At 38.2% G+C, this 18,330-nt stretch overlaps 1 protein-coding gene across 2 annotated transcripts in view; it reads right to left on the reverse strand.

The window, feature by feature from the left end:
- Nucleotides 1-18,330, reverse strand: part of rgs7a (regulator of G protein signaling 7a) — a 48,515-nt gene that overhangs the window by 12,878 nt on the left and 17,307 nt on the right. For both annotated transcript variants that reach the window (XM_072390797.1, XM_072390796.1), the window contains exons 3-4: nucleotides 6,729-6,825; nucleotides 2,914-2,964 (exon numbers count right to left, since the gene is read on the reverse strand). In XM_072390797.1, coding sequence (XP_072246898.1) covers nucleotides 2,914-2,964; nucleotides 6,729-6,825 — 148 coding nt within the window. The remainder of the gene's footprint in view (nucleotides 1-2,913; nucleotides 2,965-6,728; nucleotides 6,826-18,330) is intronic.

Consider the following 18,330-nt stretch of genomic DNA (forward strand, 5'->3'; position numbering starts at 1 on the left):
TTGGGGTGTTGTTTTTGTAGCTTGGCAACAACTTAGATGATGAGGACACACATAATTGGCAGGTAACACAGGGGAACTCTCCCAGATGACAACTTGGACAAGAATACACATATTCCCACTGCGCCACCACCAGGGATCTAAGCTCAGCCATCCCATCCGCCAGTGATCCCACATCTCCCTTGATGATCAAGGGAAGAAAGTGTCCAAACCCACTCTTCCTCCTTTTCTCCATTTTATTCCTCCCCTGCATCCTCAGCATCTTTAAATCATCTGGATTTGGGATGTTATTCCAGGCATTACTTGGGCTTTAGAAAGTTCAGTCAGCTGCTCCCACATGCAAACAACTTTTCTGTTGCCATGGTTATGCATCATAACAGATGTAAAAAAAAAAAAAAAAAAGTATCAGAATTACCAGCAGAAATCCTACCAGCAGCACAGCATCCAATCAATCCCATATGTCCGCAGTTATATCAGCAGGCTGCCACTTGTGTGGCACCAGTCTAGAAAGAATATAGAAAGAATTGACCAAGATTCTTTGTGTTTAGCAATAAGAGCTAAAAATATCAGTTCCTGTTAGCAAGGGAGCTTTAGGTTCATCTTATCATAACATATCATAAGCTTTTTTGCTGACTACACCTTGGACTGGAATTAGTCAAGTTGTTGAGAAAGTGCATCTTCAAAATCCAGGGGGAAAATACTGTTCGATTTCATCATATTACCAGCTATGTGACAAAAACCAAGCAGTTTGGAGCCCTGCCAGGAGGAGAGTGGGAGTATTTCTCAAGCTCGGCTTTATCTGAAGACAAGAGAAAAGATTCTGTACTTGTGGTTATGTTTTGATTATTTCTAGTTGAATTACATATTAAATAGTAGTTAAAAGCGTGGCATTCCCAAATCAGCCAAGAGATGCAGCCTGTTTGGTGGGTTCTGGGTGTGCCCTGAGGCCTCTACCCAGTGTGATATACCCAAAACAACTACCCTGAGAGTATTATAATACTAATAATCAAACCACCTGAACTGGCTTATTTCGATGTAAAGTAGATGTGACACTACTCTGAGCCCCTTCACAGATGACTGAGCTCCTCAACTTATCCTCAAGCCACCCCTCAAACGAAACTCGTTACCACCTCTTGTATTCATGAACTCATTCTTTCAGTCACTTCCCACAGCAGGTGACAGTTGGAATGTAGAGCGACTGATACAAGCTCTTCACCACAACAGACCAGTACATGTGCCTGTATCTCCATGGATGCTGCCCAGTCCACATGCCAATCTCACTGTTGTACCCCTGAGAAACAATACCCTAAGATACTTAAAAAAATGAAAAAAATGTTTTTCTCTTAGTTATCTTCAAATACATTTTATAAACAAACCTTTGGAGGACTTGTACTAGAGCCTTTAAGTGAAGTAAATAGATATTTTACACCAATGCTTTTGGAGGAAATAATGACTTAATTCAAACACTGTGTAGAACTGATCTTTAAGGGGCTTGATACAAGAGACTATCACTGTTTCATAAGAAAGGAGGTTGCAAGTTTTTATACATACAGTATGCCAGCTTTGCAGTTTACAAAGGAGGGATATCAGGAGATGGAAAAAATGATCTATAGTGCCCCACTGCAGGAGAGTGTTGACTCTCATGAGGGGGAGGTTCAAAAAGAGGTTGACAGTGAAAATGAGGATGATCATAGAGAATCATATGAATCCTCCAAAGGCTTTTCTGATGAGCCACATGTTCTCCCTCAGATAACATGTAAAAAAAAAAAAAATCTGACTCTAAACATATACAGCCACCGAAAGCCAGACTAGTCATTTTTGCTTTATTTGTTTTGTTTTTTATGTTCTGCTGCTGAATTTCTCTTCTGTGTTTATGTAGTGTTGTTTAGTCGTGTTAACTGTTGTGATTATTACTATTTGACAGCCAAGCATCCCTCATTTATCTTAACAATTATATGATAGGCTATTTTTGTTCACATGGTGATGAATAGCTTTTTGACAGCTTTATGATATTTGTCAAAATATGATTCTTTATTTATATTTACTTTTCAATAAATGTTTTGAGTATTTCTTTTTTAAATAACTAAACTAAAGTTTAAATAATATAATATAATAATAAAAGATCTTATTCTAAGTGCAAATATTCTAATGGCAAATAGTGTTGTATAGAGTATCAATAGTGTGAAAAAACAGATAACTTTTTATAGATTTTTTATTTTTCCCTGTGGGGTCAAAATATTTTAAGATTGTTCCCACCAGGATTCCCATCAGTCTGTGAGAGATTTAAACAAGATGGATAATGCTGGCTTGAACCTGAACCCAATTTTCAAACATATTATATTGACATTTGCATGAATTATGCACCATGGTGAGTCATACCAAATCTTCTATGAAAATATCCCAAAAGACATCTAAAACTTTTGAGACGAACTTTAGGCACAGGAATGTCTGCCAGAAACTGATGCAGAAATGAATTAAACTAGGATTGGACACCACAGAGATTTTCAAATAGGATTATGAGTTCAACTGAGCTGTGCAAGTGTATAAAATGTGGCATTCATTTAGGAAGAAACTCTTGATCTCCAATCAACTTTAAATGTACATTTGCACAATAACTTGATTTATATTAATGGTATTGCAAGACTTTACCAAACAACACGAATTAGACTTGAAGTCAAGCAAACAAGAAAGAGCTGATTTGGCTGGCTTTTCTTTAAATCATGAAAGGTTTATTTTTGTTTGTTTTGACACACATGTATATATAGTCAATAGCAATGCTATCTCTTGGGCAAATCAAATGTTAAAGACTTTTTTTCCTGTGGAAAATATTACAATAGTACAGAGATCAGTCAATAGATATAAAATATTTCAGGTTATTAGTAAGAGTTTCCTTGCACCTTTGATTTTTTTTTTTACCTGGATCTTCAATATCCAGATTCTTGATCATCCACTGTACGATATCAGAACCTGAAATAAGAAAAAAGCACATATGTATGAATCCTTGGCATATCTTTAGCGAGAATAGACTGCTGAAACACTTTTTGCATCTATATGTGAATAAAAGGGAAAACAATGACATTCTTAACCCTACCCTATTCGGCTCATTTTCACAATGCATATAATTCCTCTCACCTTGCACCATCTAGGTGGGTAATAGGCCATCAACTAATAAATACTGTTTTTTGACAAACTCTCCAAGCCAGCTCTCTCTGGCTGAAGGCCATTAATATGAACAGCCAGAAGTGCTGCCCAATTTGCCTAATTCTGAGCACTTAATAAGTCAGTTCATCACATTCTATCTTGCATACCGTCAAAAACAAACTAGAATGTGAACCCAGGAGAAGAGAAGAAATAGGAGGATGCATTTTAATTTTTGAGTAAAGTCTACAGATGACTTACCTATCACTTTTGCGAATATGAACATGAAACTTTTTTACACGAGGGATGTCATCTTTCATCTCTTCCATCTGAGAATGCTACTGAATCATTTTCACATCTCAGAAAAACATAACAGCATCCTCTTCCCCCCCCGGGCATTTTCACACTCCAGTGCAACATGTGACTTTGGCACTTTGGCTATATATTTTCCAAGCTATTATTACTGCCTGTCATACTGACAGGTGAGGGTATGTTGAGGAGACGAAAGCCACAGAAGGCAGAAAAAAGGTGCAAAATGGAGACATGGGGGAATTCATGCAGTGAGACAGTCTAGCCCTGTGGCTGTCTCTATGTCCATCAAACTGCCACTCAGTCTGTGTTTTGTGTTTTCATTTATTTTTCACTGCATACACCTACTTTTCAGTGCCTACATAACTAGATGAGATTTTCTGTTGATTAACATAAATAGTATGACCTTATTGTCACACTATCAAAGCTGACCCACTTCTAAGAGAGTAAATAAGTTGAGCAAGTTATTCTGTCCCAAGGTTGTTCTTCAGATTGATTACTACCACCTACATTCATTTGAAGGTGCAATTGTGTGTGAGTGTTTGTGTGTGTACAGCTGCAAGCATGTGTGAGCATTGGAATGTGACAATGATATATACAGACTGGTAAACAATCATGTTCCCAGTGATGGCAAACATTGGATTATGTTTATTCACATGAGGTTGTATGTATTGTCCTGCTCCTGTATTAAATGTATTAAAATGCACATCATCATTCAAGTTTTTAACCTTCTAAATATGCCCTAAAAATGATTTTTTTTTATGTTTTACAAGACTTGTCATCAGGATTTTTGTTTTGAATCTGCAGAAGACCACCTACAGTCTCAGTAAAATGTCACATTAGACAGCCTTTATCTTTCATGTAGAAGACTGGAGGAACGAATCACAACTGCTTGTGGGGTGGGTGGGGCTTTATAGCCAATTTTGCATGCACTGTGAGGAACCAGTGAATGAAAAGCAAATGCAAACTATGAGGAGAGATTAGGACAAGATTTGTGGAGAGACAATTTAATATATTTTGCTTGTTGTGAAGATGGCTAACCTGACATGTACTGTTTATGGGTGAGATATTTCTAAACCCACTTTCATGTCTTTCAGAAAGATGTTCAGCTACAATAAAAGTGGATTCATTTAGTGGATTTATTTAGAGAAATTTTAGTATCCCATCAAACATATCAAGTAGGACATTAGCCTGCTGTCTTCGTTTTTTGGGCAGCTGTTCTAGCCATTTATCCAGGCGAAATGAGTACTGGTAGGCATGTGCGTCCCATGGTTGTTATTATTTTTTTCTCTGCCCCGTTCAATCATTGAGGCTCTATCTACGTGGGGTTAAGGTCTGCAGGTGGTAAGAAGCCACAGGGCTCTACCAGTCCAGCAAGCTGCCGCAAGCTGTGCATTCTTAAGATTGCTGTAAGCGATAGAAAGTGAATACATTACCACTGTGATTCTTTTACTTACAAGCTAACTGATATAATTTAGCACACTCTTCCTGAGAATTCCTGTTTTGTTCAAACTTGAGTGGCTGAATCACCCTTATGTTCATATCATACCATAGTCAGTATTGCAGAATGGAATAGTCATATAAGGGCAGCATCTACTGATAAGCAGAGATGTGGGCTGAGTAAAATCAGTAGAGTCTTACCCAAGCTGAGGACAAATACTCTGTGCAGAAAAATAGTTTAATCAATATAATGTATGCAGAAAAGGCAAATTAAAGGATAATTGGCATATAAATGTGTGAAACCAAACACAGCATATCAGCACAAACACCTCAGACCAGAGGGATATTTATTTGGACTTGTTTTGTAGATACATGACCTGGACACCTTGTTATCATTGCGGTGGCCATGACCCGCTCTGCATACCAAAGTATACCAAAGTATTCTAGAGTCAAATGTCAGGCCGTCTGTTTGAGAGGTAAAATTTGGCCAAAATTTGATCAAGCAACAAGACAATAATCCAAAGCACAGCAGCATATCTACAACAGAAAAATAAAAGAATCAAGGTGTTGTAATGGCCCAGTCGAAGTCCAGAACTCAGTCTGATTTAAAGGTTGTGGTGGGACCTTAAAAGAGCTGTGCACAAACAAATTACTACACACCTCAATTAACTAAAGCTATGTTGTTAAGATGACTGGGCCACAATTAATCCACAATGATGTGATGGACTGATAACCTCAGACAAAAAGAAGTTACTTCAAACTGTTGCTGCTAAAGACTTTGTGGGCTGTACTTGGCTTATCACACACAGATTTAGCTTTTTTTGGCCTAGTTTTGGTTAAATAAATAATAACGCAGTGTAATATGTCTTATGATGTTGTTCCTGAAGTTAATTTTAAGTCCTGATGAGGACCAGATGACTTCTTGTTATTTCATGTTACATGAAACCCTAAAACTGAAAGAGTGTGTACTTTATTTTTAGCATGACTGTATGTTCAGATGTAACCAATATGATTATTTGATAGCTGTGTTGGCTGCATTGAAACTGCGCTGGAACAGAGCAGAGATTAGTTTGACCTGATCCAGATGGCCTGAGGTTAGATTTATCAGTACAGTCAACCCTTGGGTAGACTTGGCATCATAAAGACAAAAAAGTGAACCATGCATCATTTCCCCTTTTTATGCCTAAAGCATTTGCCATTTCTAATGTTTCATTCATTAGTTAGTTCTTTAAATCAATCTTTCTGGGTCCATACTAATGTTATTTATATTTCATCAGTACCCTAACTACGTATTGAGCTGGAGGTGTAAAACAGATTTGGCAAAAATAAAATTATATAAAGTATTATTAGGATTTTATGAGGGTAGTGTTAGGAAATATATCAAATGGCAAAGTTCAAGACTGCAACCAAGTGATTACAACTCATCTATTTTCATTCCTAGAGAGTATAAGTAACTATCATACAATTACTTTCAAATCATACTTTTAATACTTTAAGAAAAATGTACATTTTATTAAGTCGTTGGCTAAAATATTACCAAAATGTCTGGCCACTGTTGTCACGGAAATACAGTCTGTGAGAAGAGCCAGATATTCTTGCTAAAGTGGGTGTTTTGAATTGAATTTTTCAACTTTTACATAGATATTAGGATAATATCGTTAACATTATTTATTTTGGACACTTACTACTCATGTGGTGACATTCTGATAATTGGACTGCCCTGGTTTCAATATATTGTCAGCAAGGTTTGTTCAGATAGAACAAAAGAGAGTATCTTTGTGGGATCGACATGGATGGGAAAATGAATGGAAGGGCAGAGAAGAGAGTAGAGATAAAAGCCTTACCTGAAAAAACACTGGGGATCTTGGATAGAAAACTTTTCACTGTTCGTATGGGGATTCCATTTTTCTCATCCTGCATGCGTGCTATTACTTCCTCCATCTGCACAGCACAGTGACAATGGAAAAGGAGATGATGGAGGAGGGAGAGATAGCAAAAAGAGAGATTGAGAAGGTTCCATAACTTTTCTCATAGGTGGAGGTTGTGTGAAAGCAAAGACAGATAGAGATGAACAGATACAAAAAGTTCCTGTGCAGTTGAGCTGTGTCTACGGGGGACAGAGAGTGAAGCGATGAGGTTGGTGACTAACAATCACAGCTGTCAGATTTCTGCCTCCCTCTATGACAAATCGCACTGATTTGTGTCATTAGTCGCATAAACCCAGCAGTGAGATGCTAAGAAGTAATAACGTTTCCTGTTATTATCCATGCAGAGTGTCCTTAAACAGCCACACATACAAAGTTTACAGAATGGAGACAAATAATTTTAGCTACAAAAGTTTTGTGTTCGGCTGTTGACAATTTTCAGTCAAAAGTTGACATGACATGAGTAGCCGAACAGTCATACGCTGGCACACACCCAAACTCACAGACGTTTGCACACATGGCTGTGACAGAAATGCACTGGGAGTTATCTCAAAGGCCTGGCATGGCAACACATGGCAACCATGTTTCCAGAAACATGCAAAAGGGAGCAATGTGGAGAGTAAAGCATAGCCGTCATACGCATAAAGCGGACCAAACACCAAGCTGTCTGCTCTAACTCCTCCCTCAGAGTAAAAACAAACATATGGAAAACATGTGCAGAAAGGGTTTCGGTCTGGTTACATACTGAATTTGATTTTATGTTGACATTGAGTTCTGTTAGTGTTTAAAAATGCTTCCTTTTAATCAAATTGCAAATTAATTCATGGTGTCTGGATATTATGACTGTGACTATGAACAGAAAAAATTTCATATTGTTCTCACAGGTCAGACTGCAGCAATCATCCGACTCAGTTTTTGTTTATTTTCACATCTTTTATATTTTTTGACACACGCAAGCCTTATCAGAGAAGCTCATCTGGGAATGCAATTTGAATGGGGACAGTTCCATTTCATACAAATGAGGGTTTTGTGTGGGTGAAAATTAATTTCTTGGCCATATTGGTGAGATATAGCACTTTTGGTTAAAACAAGGCTGGGATTGATATGTAAATATGTAACCACTTGGGTTTGGCAGTTCATGAGCCAGTACTGTAGCTTAATGCTATAATGAAAGCTTTTAGCTAGTCAAAAATCCCTGAAGCTGAGGACCATCCCAGTTAGTGATTGGAGCTTAATTGACAATGATAGAGCACAGGCAAATACTGTGACTAAAAGAGCTGCTGGGGAGATGCCAGCAAGAACGTGAGAAGGAGAGATCAAAGGAAAAATAACCCAAAATGAATGTATACAATATTTTTTAGATTGTTTTAGTCTTTTCTATGAAGTCCTTTCTCCAGCATAGGTTTTTAACTAGGTAGATTACTAAACAAGCTCAAAGATAATTCTGCATATGAACCATATGCATCATAATTAGAGTTCTCAAAACAGTTTTCTCACACTGAAAAAAAGATTTTGGCTGAAAAATCTGTCCTAATTGTCTCTGGCAGTCCTTAAATTTCTGTTGCTTGCTGATAGATTTTTCAGAGACTGTCTTCCACACAAAAACAACACCATGGGTTTTTTGTGAAAGCTGTTAGTACAACCTACAGTATCTATTATCCAAAAGACATTACATTAAGAGGCCATGTACAAAGTGCATGTAAGATCTTTGCTAGACTTTAACAAAACAAGCTAGAAAATAAATAGTGAAATAGTGAAATGTAACCCCACAGTAAAATACCATTCCTATAAACAACAGTTCTTAACATTAGCCCTTTAAAAACTTAAAACGCGGAAGAATGGATCAAAAATTAAGTTCAGTGTGCACCTACCAACCACTGTTGTGGCATTTCAGTGTTTCTTTCTGCGGTTCAAATGCAGGCAGAGAAAAAGCGAAAGCACTTTAAGGTTCTCCTTTGGGGAGTCCCCATTACCTTCAGCAATACCTTTTCACTGTTTGGTCAGATTACACCTAAAATGAAGAACAAAATCCAATGGGCTCAACCTCTAAATACGGTCTTATTTGCTGCTCGATCAAAACAAAGTGACTGAAAAAAGACCTCATACATTGAGGCCTTGGCTCTCTGCTTTTATCTCACAGTAAAGACACATAGTCATTTAGCTTGGAGGATTGTTGAGTTTTCTTATTCCAATATGCAACTAGATAATCTGGGAAATGTAGGAAATAACTGACTGAATCAATGGGCTGTTAGGTGAGAAGAGGAAAAAGACTGAAGGTGCAAAGAGGGTTTGTTGACCAAAACACAATACCGTTAACCTACAAAAAAATGTTGAATTGAACAGTTTAGATTTCAAAGATAGAATTTTCTTAAGCTTTTGTTCAGCAACAGAGTGAGAGAGGATGACATTCAAAGATAAAGCCAAGAGCTTAATGAAATCAGCTCAACCAGAAAATAATTCCTCTATTTTCTATGATATTGTATAGTTAAATGTTGCAAAGCAGCGTCATCTAAAATCATCCCACATAAAACTTTCAAGACTTTCAATGCAACCTCCTTTCATATGTTGGATTCCATCATATCTTCTGCTGTTTTTTAAACATATTTCTCAAAATCAAACCTATTTGTGTTCAGCTAAGCCATTTTGAACAAAAGTTAATAACACTAACCATCTCTCTGTATGTGACTCTATCTCACTATCTTGCTCAGAGAGTAAGCTGGCACTGTGAGACAGAGCAAACAAGGACAACAGCAACAATAATCAATACTTTACACGCTCTCTCCTATCTCTGCAAAGCCTCACTGCCTACACATGGTAAAATGCCACCAGCGTGAACATGCAGAATCTGAAGCGCTTGATGCTCTCTGGCTCCATGTAGAGTAAAGGAGGAGAGAAGAGTCATTTCCCACAAGACAACATAGAGAGCAAGAGTCTCTCTCCATCTTTCTGTTTCTCCATCCCCCACCCGTCCACCCACCCAGAGCTGTCTGACTGCATCTCCGCAGTCTCTCAACAGATAAGAGTGAGTGTTTTGGCTGCACAGTGTGAATCACTGAATAACGATGGCACAGGACTCAGTACATATGAAGTGACTAACAAAAGCTCCAAATATAAGCACATACTGAGCTTCGGCACACAGCTTCAAACACTTCAAAGACCATCTCTGAGGGCACGGGTGGTGCAATCAGAATGTTCTGAAGCACCATTTGGAGCATAAAAAACATTTCAAACTGGGTTTGTAAATCAATGCTGCTCTCTTAGATTTCTTTTTAGCCACTGTTAAGGACATCGAGTCCACTTATTTGAGGGGCCGATTCTAAAAGTGTTAGTCAATGAAAAGATAAAAGGAATTTTGAAGGGTGCTATTGCGGGTACATCAGCAAGGTGGAACATTCAGTAGATCTTTAGATAATCCATTAGGAGGTGATAATTATCTTTTCTTGCAAGAAAGAAACAAAGCTTCTTTGATGAGGTTGGTGAAAGGTAGGAAATTAGGGTCACACTTAAATTAAGAGCTGACCGTTGTGGTTTTATCAGATTTGATTACAGAGTGAACCAGAAAAAAAAAGGAAAAAAGAAAGTAACATGATAATTTGGACTGTGTTGATTATACAGAGTGATGATGGATACCTCTTTGGGCTCAGTGAGGCAGCTGACAAGATTGCCTGGGGAAACATGGCTTAAAATTGCTGTGAACTGCTACGACCTTGACATTTGAAGTGAGCTCTACATGCCAGCCAAGAGCAGTCATTTGCTGATTGTGCTGCACAACCTACAGGTTTTAACCACTGGTTTCAGTCCTTAATTTATGATTGCGATTTGTCTCCAGTGTTGACCTAGATTTAAGTGATGGAAAGAAACTCTCAGTGCTCGATTAAGTCAAACTTGATTTTTAGGAGGCTTTACTCAGAGCATCATCACCTGCCGTATAAGTGTGCATATGTCTAACCATGGCATCTATTAACAAAATTTATACATGTGCTGCTCATAGACAGTGGAGGTGACAATGCATTTTTTTTAAAGAAATCTCTATATATGGTCTTTCTTAGCTCAGCTTATCTTATGAAGCTTGTCTTGTCAGTGAACTAGAAACTCATTTAGAGTTTGTTCTAGTCTATTCTAGTCTATGTAGATGTAAAAGCCTCACTGATTGTTAAAGACAGAAAATTAAAAGATCTCCTGTTCCTCCCATCTCACTTTTCTCTGATGGCTGAATGTAACGGCTTCAGATAGACAAGGAGAATGGTACTACCTTGAGAGTGTTATCTGGGCATAAGTGTGTCTATATGGAGAAAATATATTCCTTCCAACTCTGGAAGGAAGGTATATAGAATACACACACACACATCATGTGATTACACAATGACACACATAAACTCAGTCACAATGAAAGAGCTTATTTAATCACAGGATTCAGGCACACATACACAGACACACACACACACGTGCATACATATAAGTATATGGTACCATGAGATGGAGATTGTTCTGTTTTGAAATGCACAGCATCAAAATAGGTGAGCAACCCAGATAAAGTCTGGCTGCCTGAGGCGGGGTGAGAGCAGTCTGAATAGAACCTGTGGCTATACAGCATGACAGCGCGAGTAGATAAAACAGTCTTTGCAGCTGGTTGATCTCATTTCCTTCTAAGCTGCGGTGCTTGGTTCCATGACTGAAGCTGAACCAGTGATGGAGGCTAAGAAATAACATTTCTCTTCCTTTCCCTTCAAAAGCCAACAGTGGTTTACAAAAAGGTCCTAACTTGTAACTTCAGATACAAGGTAAATAACTGCCAAAAGACCATGATGATTGTATTATATTATTAAGAAACAATTTCAACCAATTCAAATTGTTTTTCAGTTTGATAGGATCAGTATTATGACAAAAAATAAAAAAATAAATCTCGTGTTGTCTACATCACAGCTGTGTAAAATCACAGGCTATGTTTCAGCACACAGGAATCGCTCATCCCTTTTGAAAAGGCTGGTGCATTTGCATATTGCACCAGCCTTTTTGCATCTTATTGCAAAAAAACATTCTTTATGGCATTCTAAGGGGAATGTGGCTACAATGCAGGAAAAGCCTGTTGTTAACAACTCCTGCACAGCTATTTTATGGTTACAACCAGCAGCAATTGTAAGAAGTGGCAATAAACATCACAGTTTGACTAACTGGCTACTGTGCTCCAAGATACAAAACATTGTTCGCTACTGCTGGCTTAACACAAACCAAAATAAGTGACATTACGGGATGCACTGATGCAGCTCTACACGGCTAAGGCATTTGAAATAAAATTACCCTGCAGATAGGTGAGTGAAGTTACTGAGCTTGTGCTGACAAAGCTGTTGAATAGACGCCATGAATCTTAAGTCTTTCAGAGGGTGCCATATGAGTTACCACAGCAACACGTTCTGGGACCAGTATCACAAGGACATCTTTGGCAGCTTGCCATTGCTCATTCATAAGAGCAGAAGAAAGACTAATAGGGGTAGCGGGGGCATGCAATGTAAAAGATTTTTTTTGCTGGTATTTGTTTCCAGTTCAGTTGTTTTAGTTGGGACTGTAACAGACTTAATATTGCATATCATATTGTTATTGTCTTCTTTTTAACTATACTTATAGCAATGAAATTGTTAAGTCACTCGTTTAAGATAAACTTTTCCCATGTACCACCAAAGCAGCAACTATTATTTCATTAGTGATCAATACTGTGATTACTTATTCAATCAACTGATTATTTTGACAGTTTACACTTACATTACTGATTATTTTGACAGTTTGCACTTACATTAGACTGAAAGAAGCAACTCTTTGCAGTTGAGGAGCTACACTTAGCATTAAATACACATTTTTCCAAGAATAGTAAATGCTAAACACAGCATGTTAACCATCAGAAGCACTCAGGGTTGTTGGTTAGGTGGAAAAGACCAAATATACAATGAGAGAAAAGCCAACAAAATAACTTGTCTTGGTAACAGATGGTAATGTTGTGTTTGCTTTTCCCACAATAAATCTTGCAAGTTGCCTCTTGAAATCTAATCAGTTGAGGATTTTTGTTCAGCTCTATTTTTATGTCTGTCTATTTTTATATCTGCATTTTACATTTTTTTCTATCTTTCGCATTTTTTTTTATTTGCACAGCCATTCAGTTCTCATAAGTTTGTACACAGTCAAACTCAGATGGAGAATGGACAACAGTCTGCCTCACAACAGGCCATGGTCACATAACAGGAGGAGCAGATGCCCAGGTGAGAACGCTGCCTGGAGTGAGGGCCATTACTCCATCCAAGCTGAAGGTTGATTTCTGCTCTCTGTGAGGCGAAAAAAAACACTGATGAGCTGTTAAACAACATCTGCAGTTTGATGCTTTATAAGCATTTCTTTTGGTTGAATTCATCAATGCAGTTCTGCCTCTGTGTACACAATCATGCTCCATTGAGCCATCAGTCAAATGTAAGCATCTGTTTCTTAAAATGTCACTTTACTCTTTCACACTTCAGGATGATCTGTCTCTGTACACTTGCTGCCTTTGTTCTCTTTATTTACCATCATGTGTCATCTGGAATAATATCACATAGTAATATCGCGGAGAAGAAAAAAACTGAGGACTCAAGGGCTTTGTTAACATTTGCAGCTCATATTTTTACAGTATCTATCAGGCAAACTGCAGAGGTTTATGACATTTTCTAGATGAGAATTATTCTTGCCGAAGCCTCTCCTTCCTTACTGCTCATATCATTAACATGTTACATAATGTTCCAGTTGGTGATATACTTATTCGTCCATTCTTTCCACAGAGGAGGACTGTGATGTGAAAAACCTGATGCCACCGTAAACCACTGTTGTACACAGCAATTCTTTTAGGCAAGCTCTGGTAGACACTGAAGGGCAGATGGCTGTCTTACAACAGGCATTGATTTATATGGATTGATTACAAATGGACGTTGTCAACCATGATGCCTCCTCAGCTTTGAAATGCTGTTCGAGGTGTGACTGAGAGCCTGTTAATGGCTTGATCTGATTTGGGCTGAATTGCTAATGGATGAAAGTGAGGCTGATGTTTGCTGGCAAACAAGTAGATCTTTGATTCCCCATGTGATGTTTCTGACCGAACATTACCTGAGTGGCTTGTGTTTGTTTTGCTTTCTATGTGCTTAAATATAGCAGGCTTTTTCTGTTTTTGTTCTGTTCAGAGTTAAAGCCAACATTTTTGTGAAAGTGCATTAATCAATGAATCGACACGCTAAGTTGAATCAGCTTCAAAGAAAGTACAATTTGGATTGTTCTGTGCTCTTAAAGGTGCTGATGCTCTGCAGACTTGTCCTTTGAAAAATGAAGTTATGTTACCTTGCATGTTGCGTGTTAAAGCAAAATGTGCATATAAAGCACTGCTTTCTATAATCTGCTGATAACTGAGCATTTTGGTGTCATAAGAGGATGACCTCTGGTGCTTTTCCATAACATTTTAAGACAGATTTATGACTAAGTTGGACATGTTAACATGTTCGTATTGATTTAAACACAGCACAAGTGTGAACTTCTGCATTCATATAAACAGACAGAAACAAATAGCTACAGTGGGTTTATCTGACACATAATCAGCTTTCGAGTGGAATCCAACAGGTTGTGATACTAACAAAACATATAACAGCATTGCCCAAGCTTTCCTCCACCATCATTTTGCATAGAGTAATTAGCTGCAGCAGCAGTTCTTTCTTTTACTCAGCATCTGACCATTATTTAGAGAGAAGTGCTTGAATAGTAGCTGAATTTTCTGCTATGCCCACTGGTGTTTTGTTTAACATGATGTTCCATGTTGTTTAGATGAATTCTTATTGCAAAATGATGTGTTGTTAGGAGAAAGTAGTAACTATTGAAGGGACTCACAGTCTTTTCAGGCGCAGCCTCTCTTCTGACAAACAACAGTGATAGGGTCATAATGTTTATAGAGTCCCCAGATAAACATTATGTTTTTCTCCAGTCTATAACAACTATGCCACTGCTGTCGTAATACGATTGCAACAAAGAACAGACTTTTTAAAATGTTTAAAATATAGAAAAGGGATAGTTTCAGTTGCTTCCACTGTGGCCATGTTGCACACAACCACTAAGCACTTGGCCTTCTAACATGGAGATACGACATGTTGTCAGAAAACCGTGGCTCTATAAAGAAAGGCTAAAGAGAAAGACTGATGAAAACTCAATGACATACTATCTGTACCTGACCATGAGCTACTCCTGTTTCAGTGGTTTACATGGTTTAAGTCTGCAGTAAATGGGAAGAAAGCAGTTAGTACCTACAAGTCCCTCAGAAAGTTAGGGCTCCAGTGATCTCAAATGTGTTTCAAGCATTTGGTTTAAACTGCCTCTCTGTTGACACTACAGCTTGTGTGCACGATAGCTATTTTTAGTGCAAAATGGTGGCTTCATGATCAGAACTTAAGGTGGGTAATGGTCTCTAAACAAGTTTCTAATATTTGAATTTATGGCACTGAATGTATTTATAGTTGACCTGAATGACTTTACTTGAGGTGAGATAAAAGGCCATAATGAAGACAGAATACAACCAGCACCACAAGTGAGAAAATGATTGAAACACGTTACCTCAAAGCTTTCAGATATATCCAGGCTCAACTAAAGGCTCAGTTCATGAAAAAAACAAAAGATGCACTCAAAATCAGTTTGAATGATATCGAGGAATAAGTGAGAGCTCTTTATTGTGTCAGCTTGTCTGGAAAGTTTAAAAGACATGCATAAAGAACCTTTAGTTTCAATCCAGTAACCATAATCATCTCAGCCTCATTTGTACTTAGCTGGGGTCATATTTTTAAGTTACGTCAGGACTCTTAGTGTAACAAAAGAATACAGAGTGGAGCCTCAACATGCCTGACCTCATGCCAGACTTGGAAAACTTGGAAAATAAATTGATGTTAATCTGAAAACATAAAATGTGGGGGAAAAAAAGGAAAATAGAAATTTATAATAAGAATGCACTGAGGAACAAAAATGAACCTAATTCTAATTCAAACTGAGATAAACGTTTGCTGCAAATACATTTTTTTGTTTTTTTAAAAATTAAGAGGTCAAAACTTGACATTTGGTTTCCACTTAGTAAACAAGTAAACAAACATTATTGCACTGATTTGACTCCATACCTGACTATAAGCAATAAAGTGTGTTACAAAATCAAAATGCAAAACAAGAAAGTGAAAAAATATCTGTCCCTTGAAATCCTGTTGCTGTTTGTAGATCCTGTGACCTTTCCCCACCTCCCCTCCAGCTGGTACCTGACGGAGGGGAGGTGGAAGTGACATATGGTCTGTTTCACCTTACTGTCTGGGAAGTCTTGTGCAGAAACTGTTTGGTAAAAGGCAGACATTTAAAAAAGAAAATGTCTAGATAAACAAATGACGCATCGTTCAATCAAAATCTCAAGCTCACTTCAAACAATCTGCTGAACCAAGCAAAGCCAATCAGAACCAGTTATTTAAAGGGAGCCATGTTTGTATTGTCATAACACTTAAACCTTAACAGAACTGGTAGGCTGTAATTATGGTTGCAGGTTTGTCACTATAGACTACAATTACCGTCTTCAGTTTTTGCCTTCAGATTTAAAGAAAGACTAATACAATCCAGAACTAATAGCAATCATTCTTATTACCATTGACTTAAATCTCTAAACTTCACAAATGTTGAGACATAAATCTAAACATGTAATCTTCTTGGCTCTAATTTATAACTAAGCTATCTTCAAAAGATTTGCTTTTTTTTTTGATAGTTGAAAAGAAGCCAACCAGTCGCAGCTCTATTCATCTAATCGGATGCAGGAGATTTCTCAGAGAGCTGCAAGTCACCTGTTCTATCTCTTTTAATGTTTGTCAATCTATTTTTTTCAAGGCCTTGCAAACCACATTGAGTAACAATACTCATGACTTTGTCAGGTTCTTGGTCCTGGTTTCCCTCTCTAAAGTTATCAATCACGATACCAAGAATGTACAATTAAAGGGAACCCCTAGTATCATTAATCATACTCCATAATGTCTCCCCCACTGTTTCCTTCTTTGCTGGAAGTGTAATAAACCAACTCAGTGGTAGAACATCCTATTGCACAGCAGCAGAAGTAGCGGGTCTTGTTTTGTCATCTCTCTTGATGGACAGATGATATCACTATTTAATTTAGAATGCTTTCCAGATGGTTGGAGATGCTCATATCCACAATGCCCTTCTTCTTTTTTTTTTTTGTTCAAGATTTACAACGCACAGCCTCTTTCTTCCTTATATCCCCAGAGAATCAACATCCCAGACGTATGGCTTCAGCAGGATGTTCAGATTTCCCTTGACTCCACAACAGCTCCCTTCCCATGGGATAGCCTGCTACTAGAGAGTAAGAGACAAGCATTGAATCATGGATGAGCTACAGTCAGACAAATATGCCAGCTCCCTAGAAAAAACACTGGCATTTATCCTCGTTTGACATTACTGCAGTTAATGCAGTTCTTGTTCCAATTTCGCCAGTCAGTAGGTTTCAGCCGTCTCATGCTTTATGCAACCGCAGCACATTTTAGAGTATCATACAATTCCTGAAGGGTTGTAGAATAGCCTTAGATTCCAGGGCAGATTAAAGCCTTACATGATTACTTTTTTGTGATTAAACTAAAACTTTTAACTTCACCCTTATTGTAGTTGACTCTTCCAGGATATAACAAGCCTTTTATCCTCCACCCATCCATTTTCTATGCCCACTTAATCCGTCTGTCGGGTCACGGGGGGGCTGGAGCCTATCCCAGCGGTCACTGGCTGAGAGGCAGGGTACACCCTGGACAGGTCGCCAGTCCGTCACAGGGCCACACAGAGACAAACGAGACAAACACATGCTCACACTCACTCCTAAGGACAGTTTTAGAGTCACAAATGAATCTAACATGCATGTTTTTGGTCAGTGGGAGGAAGCCAGAGTACCCGGAGAGAACACATGCACACACGGGGAGAACATGCAAACCCAGGTGGAGATTGAACCTGGAACCCTCTTGATGTGCGGCAACAGTACAACCCACCGCACCACCATTTTTGGCCGTCCTGAAACATAAACTTACTCTTCTCATAAAAGAAATAGCGACTTGAAAAAGGCATACTGTGCCTTCAACGCAAAATTGACCAAAAGAGAGAATGTGTGCAGAAACTTTGAGCCAGGCATGCAAACATTGTGGAGGTAGCAAGGGAGTGACCTCATAAAGCAGGATCTTTGAAATTACAGCATATATGAAAGACACACATTTTATTTCACTTCATAAAACATGTAGCTCCACTTTATCATCAACATTTGAACCGACAGTGCTGTAATCATATCCAACCATAGTTCAGTTGAAAAGGGAGATGTAAACTCAGATCTCCAAACAAATCATGCTCAACATTTCACTCACATTGTATAGCCAGTCAAATCTTTCAACCTCAGACCATGTAATCGAAAGCTGGACAGCCATCATGCTCAGTGTGGCAGTTGTCAGAATTTCGGATTCAGCGA

Source organism: Leuresthes tenuis, unplaced genomic scaffold (genome assembly GCF_036924035.1).
Source record: "Leuresthes tenuis unplaced genomic scaffold, fLeuTen1.0.hap1 SCAF_8, whole genome shotgun sequence".
NCBI lineage: Eukaryota > Metazoa > Chordata > Actinopteri > Atheriniformes > Atherinopsidae > Leuresthes > Leuresthes tenuis.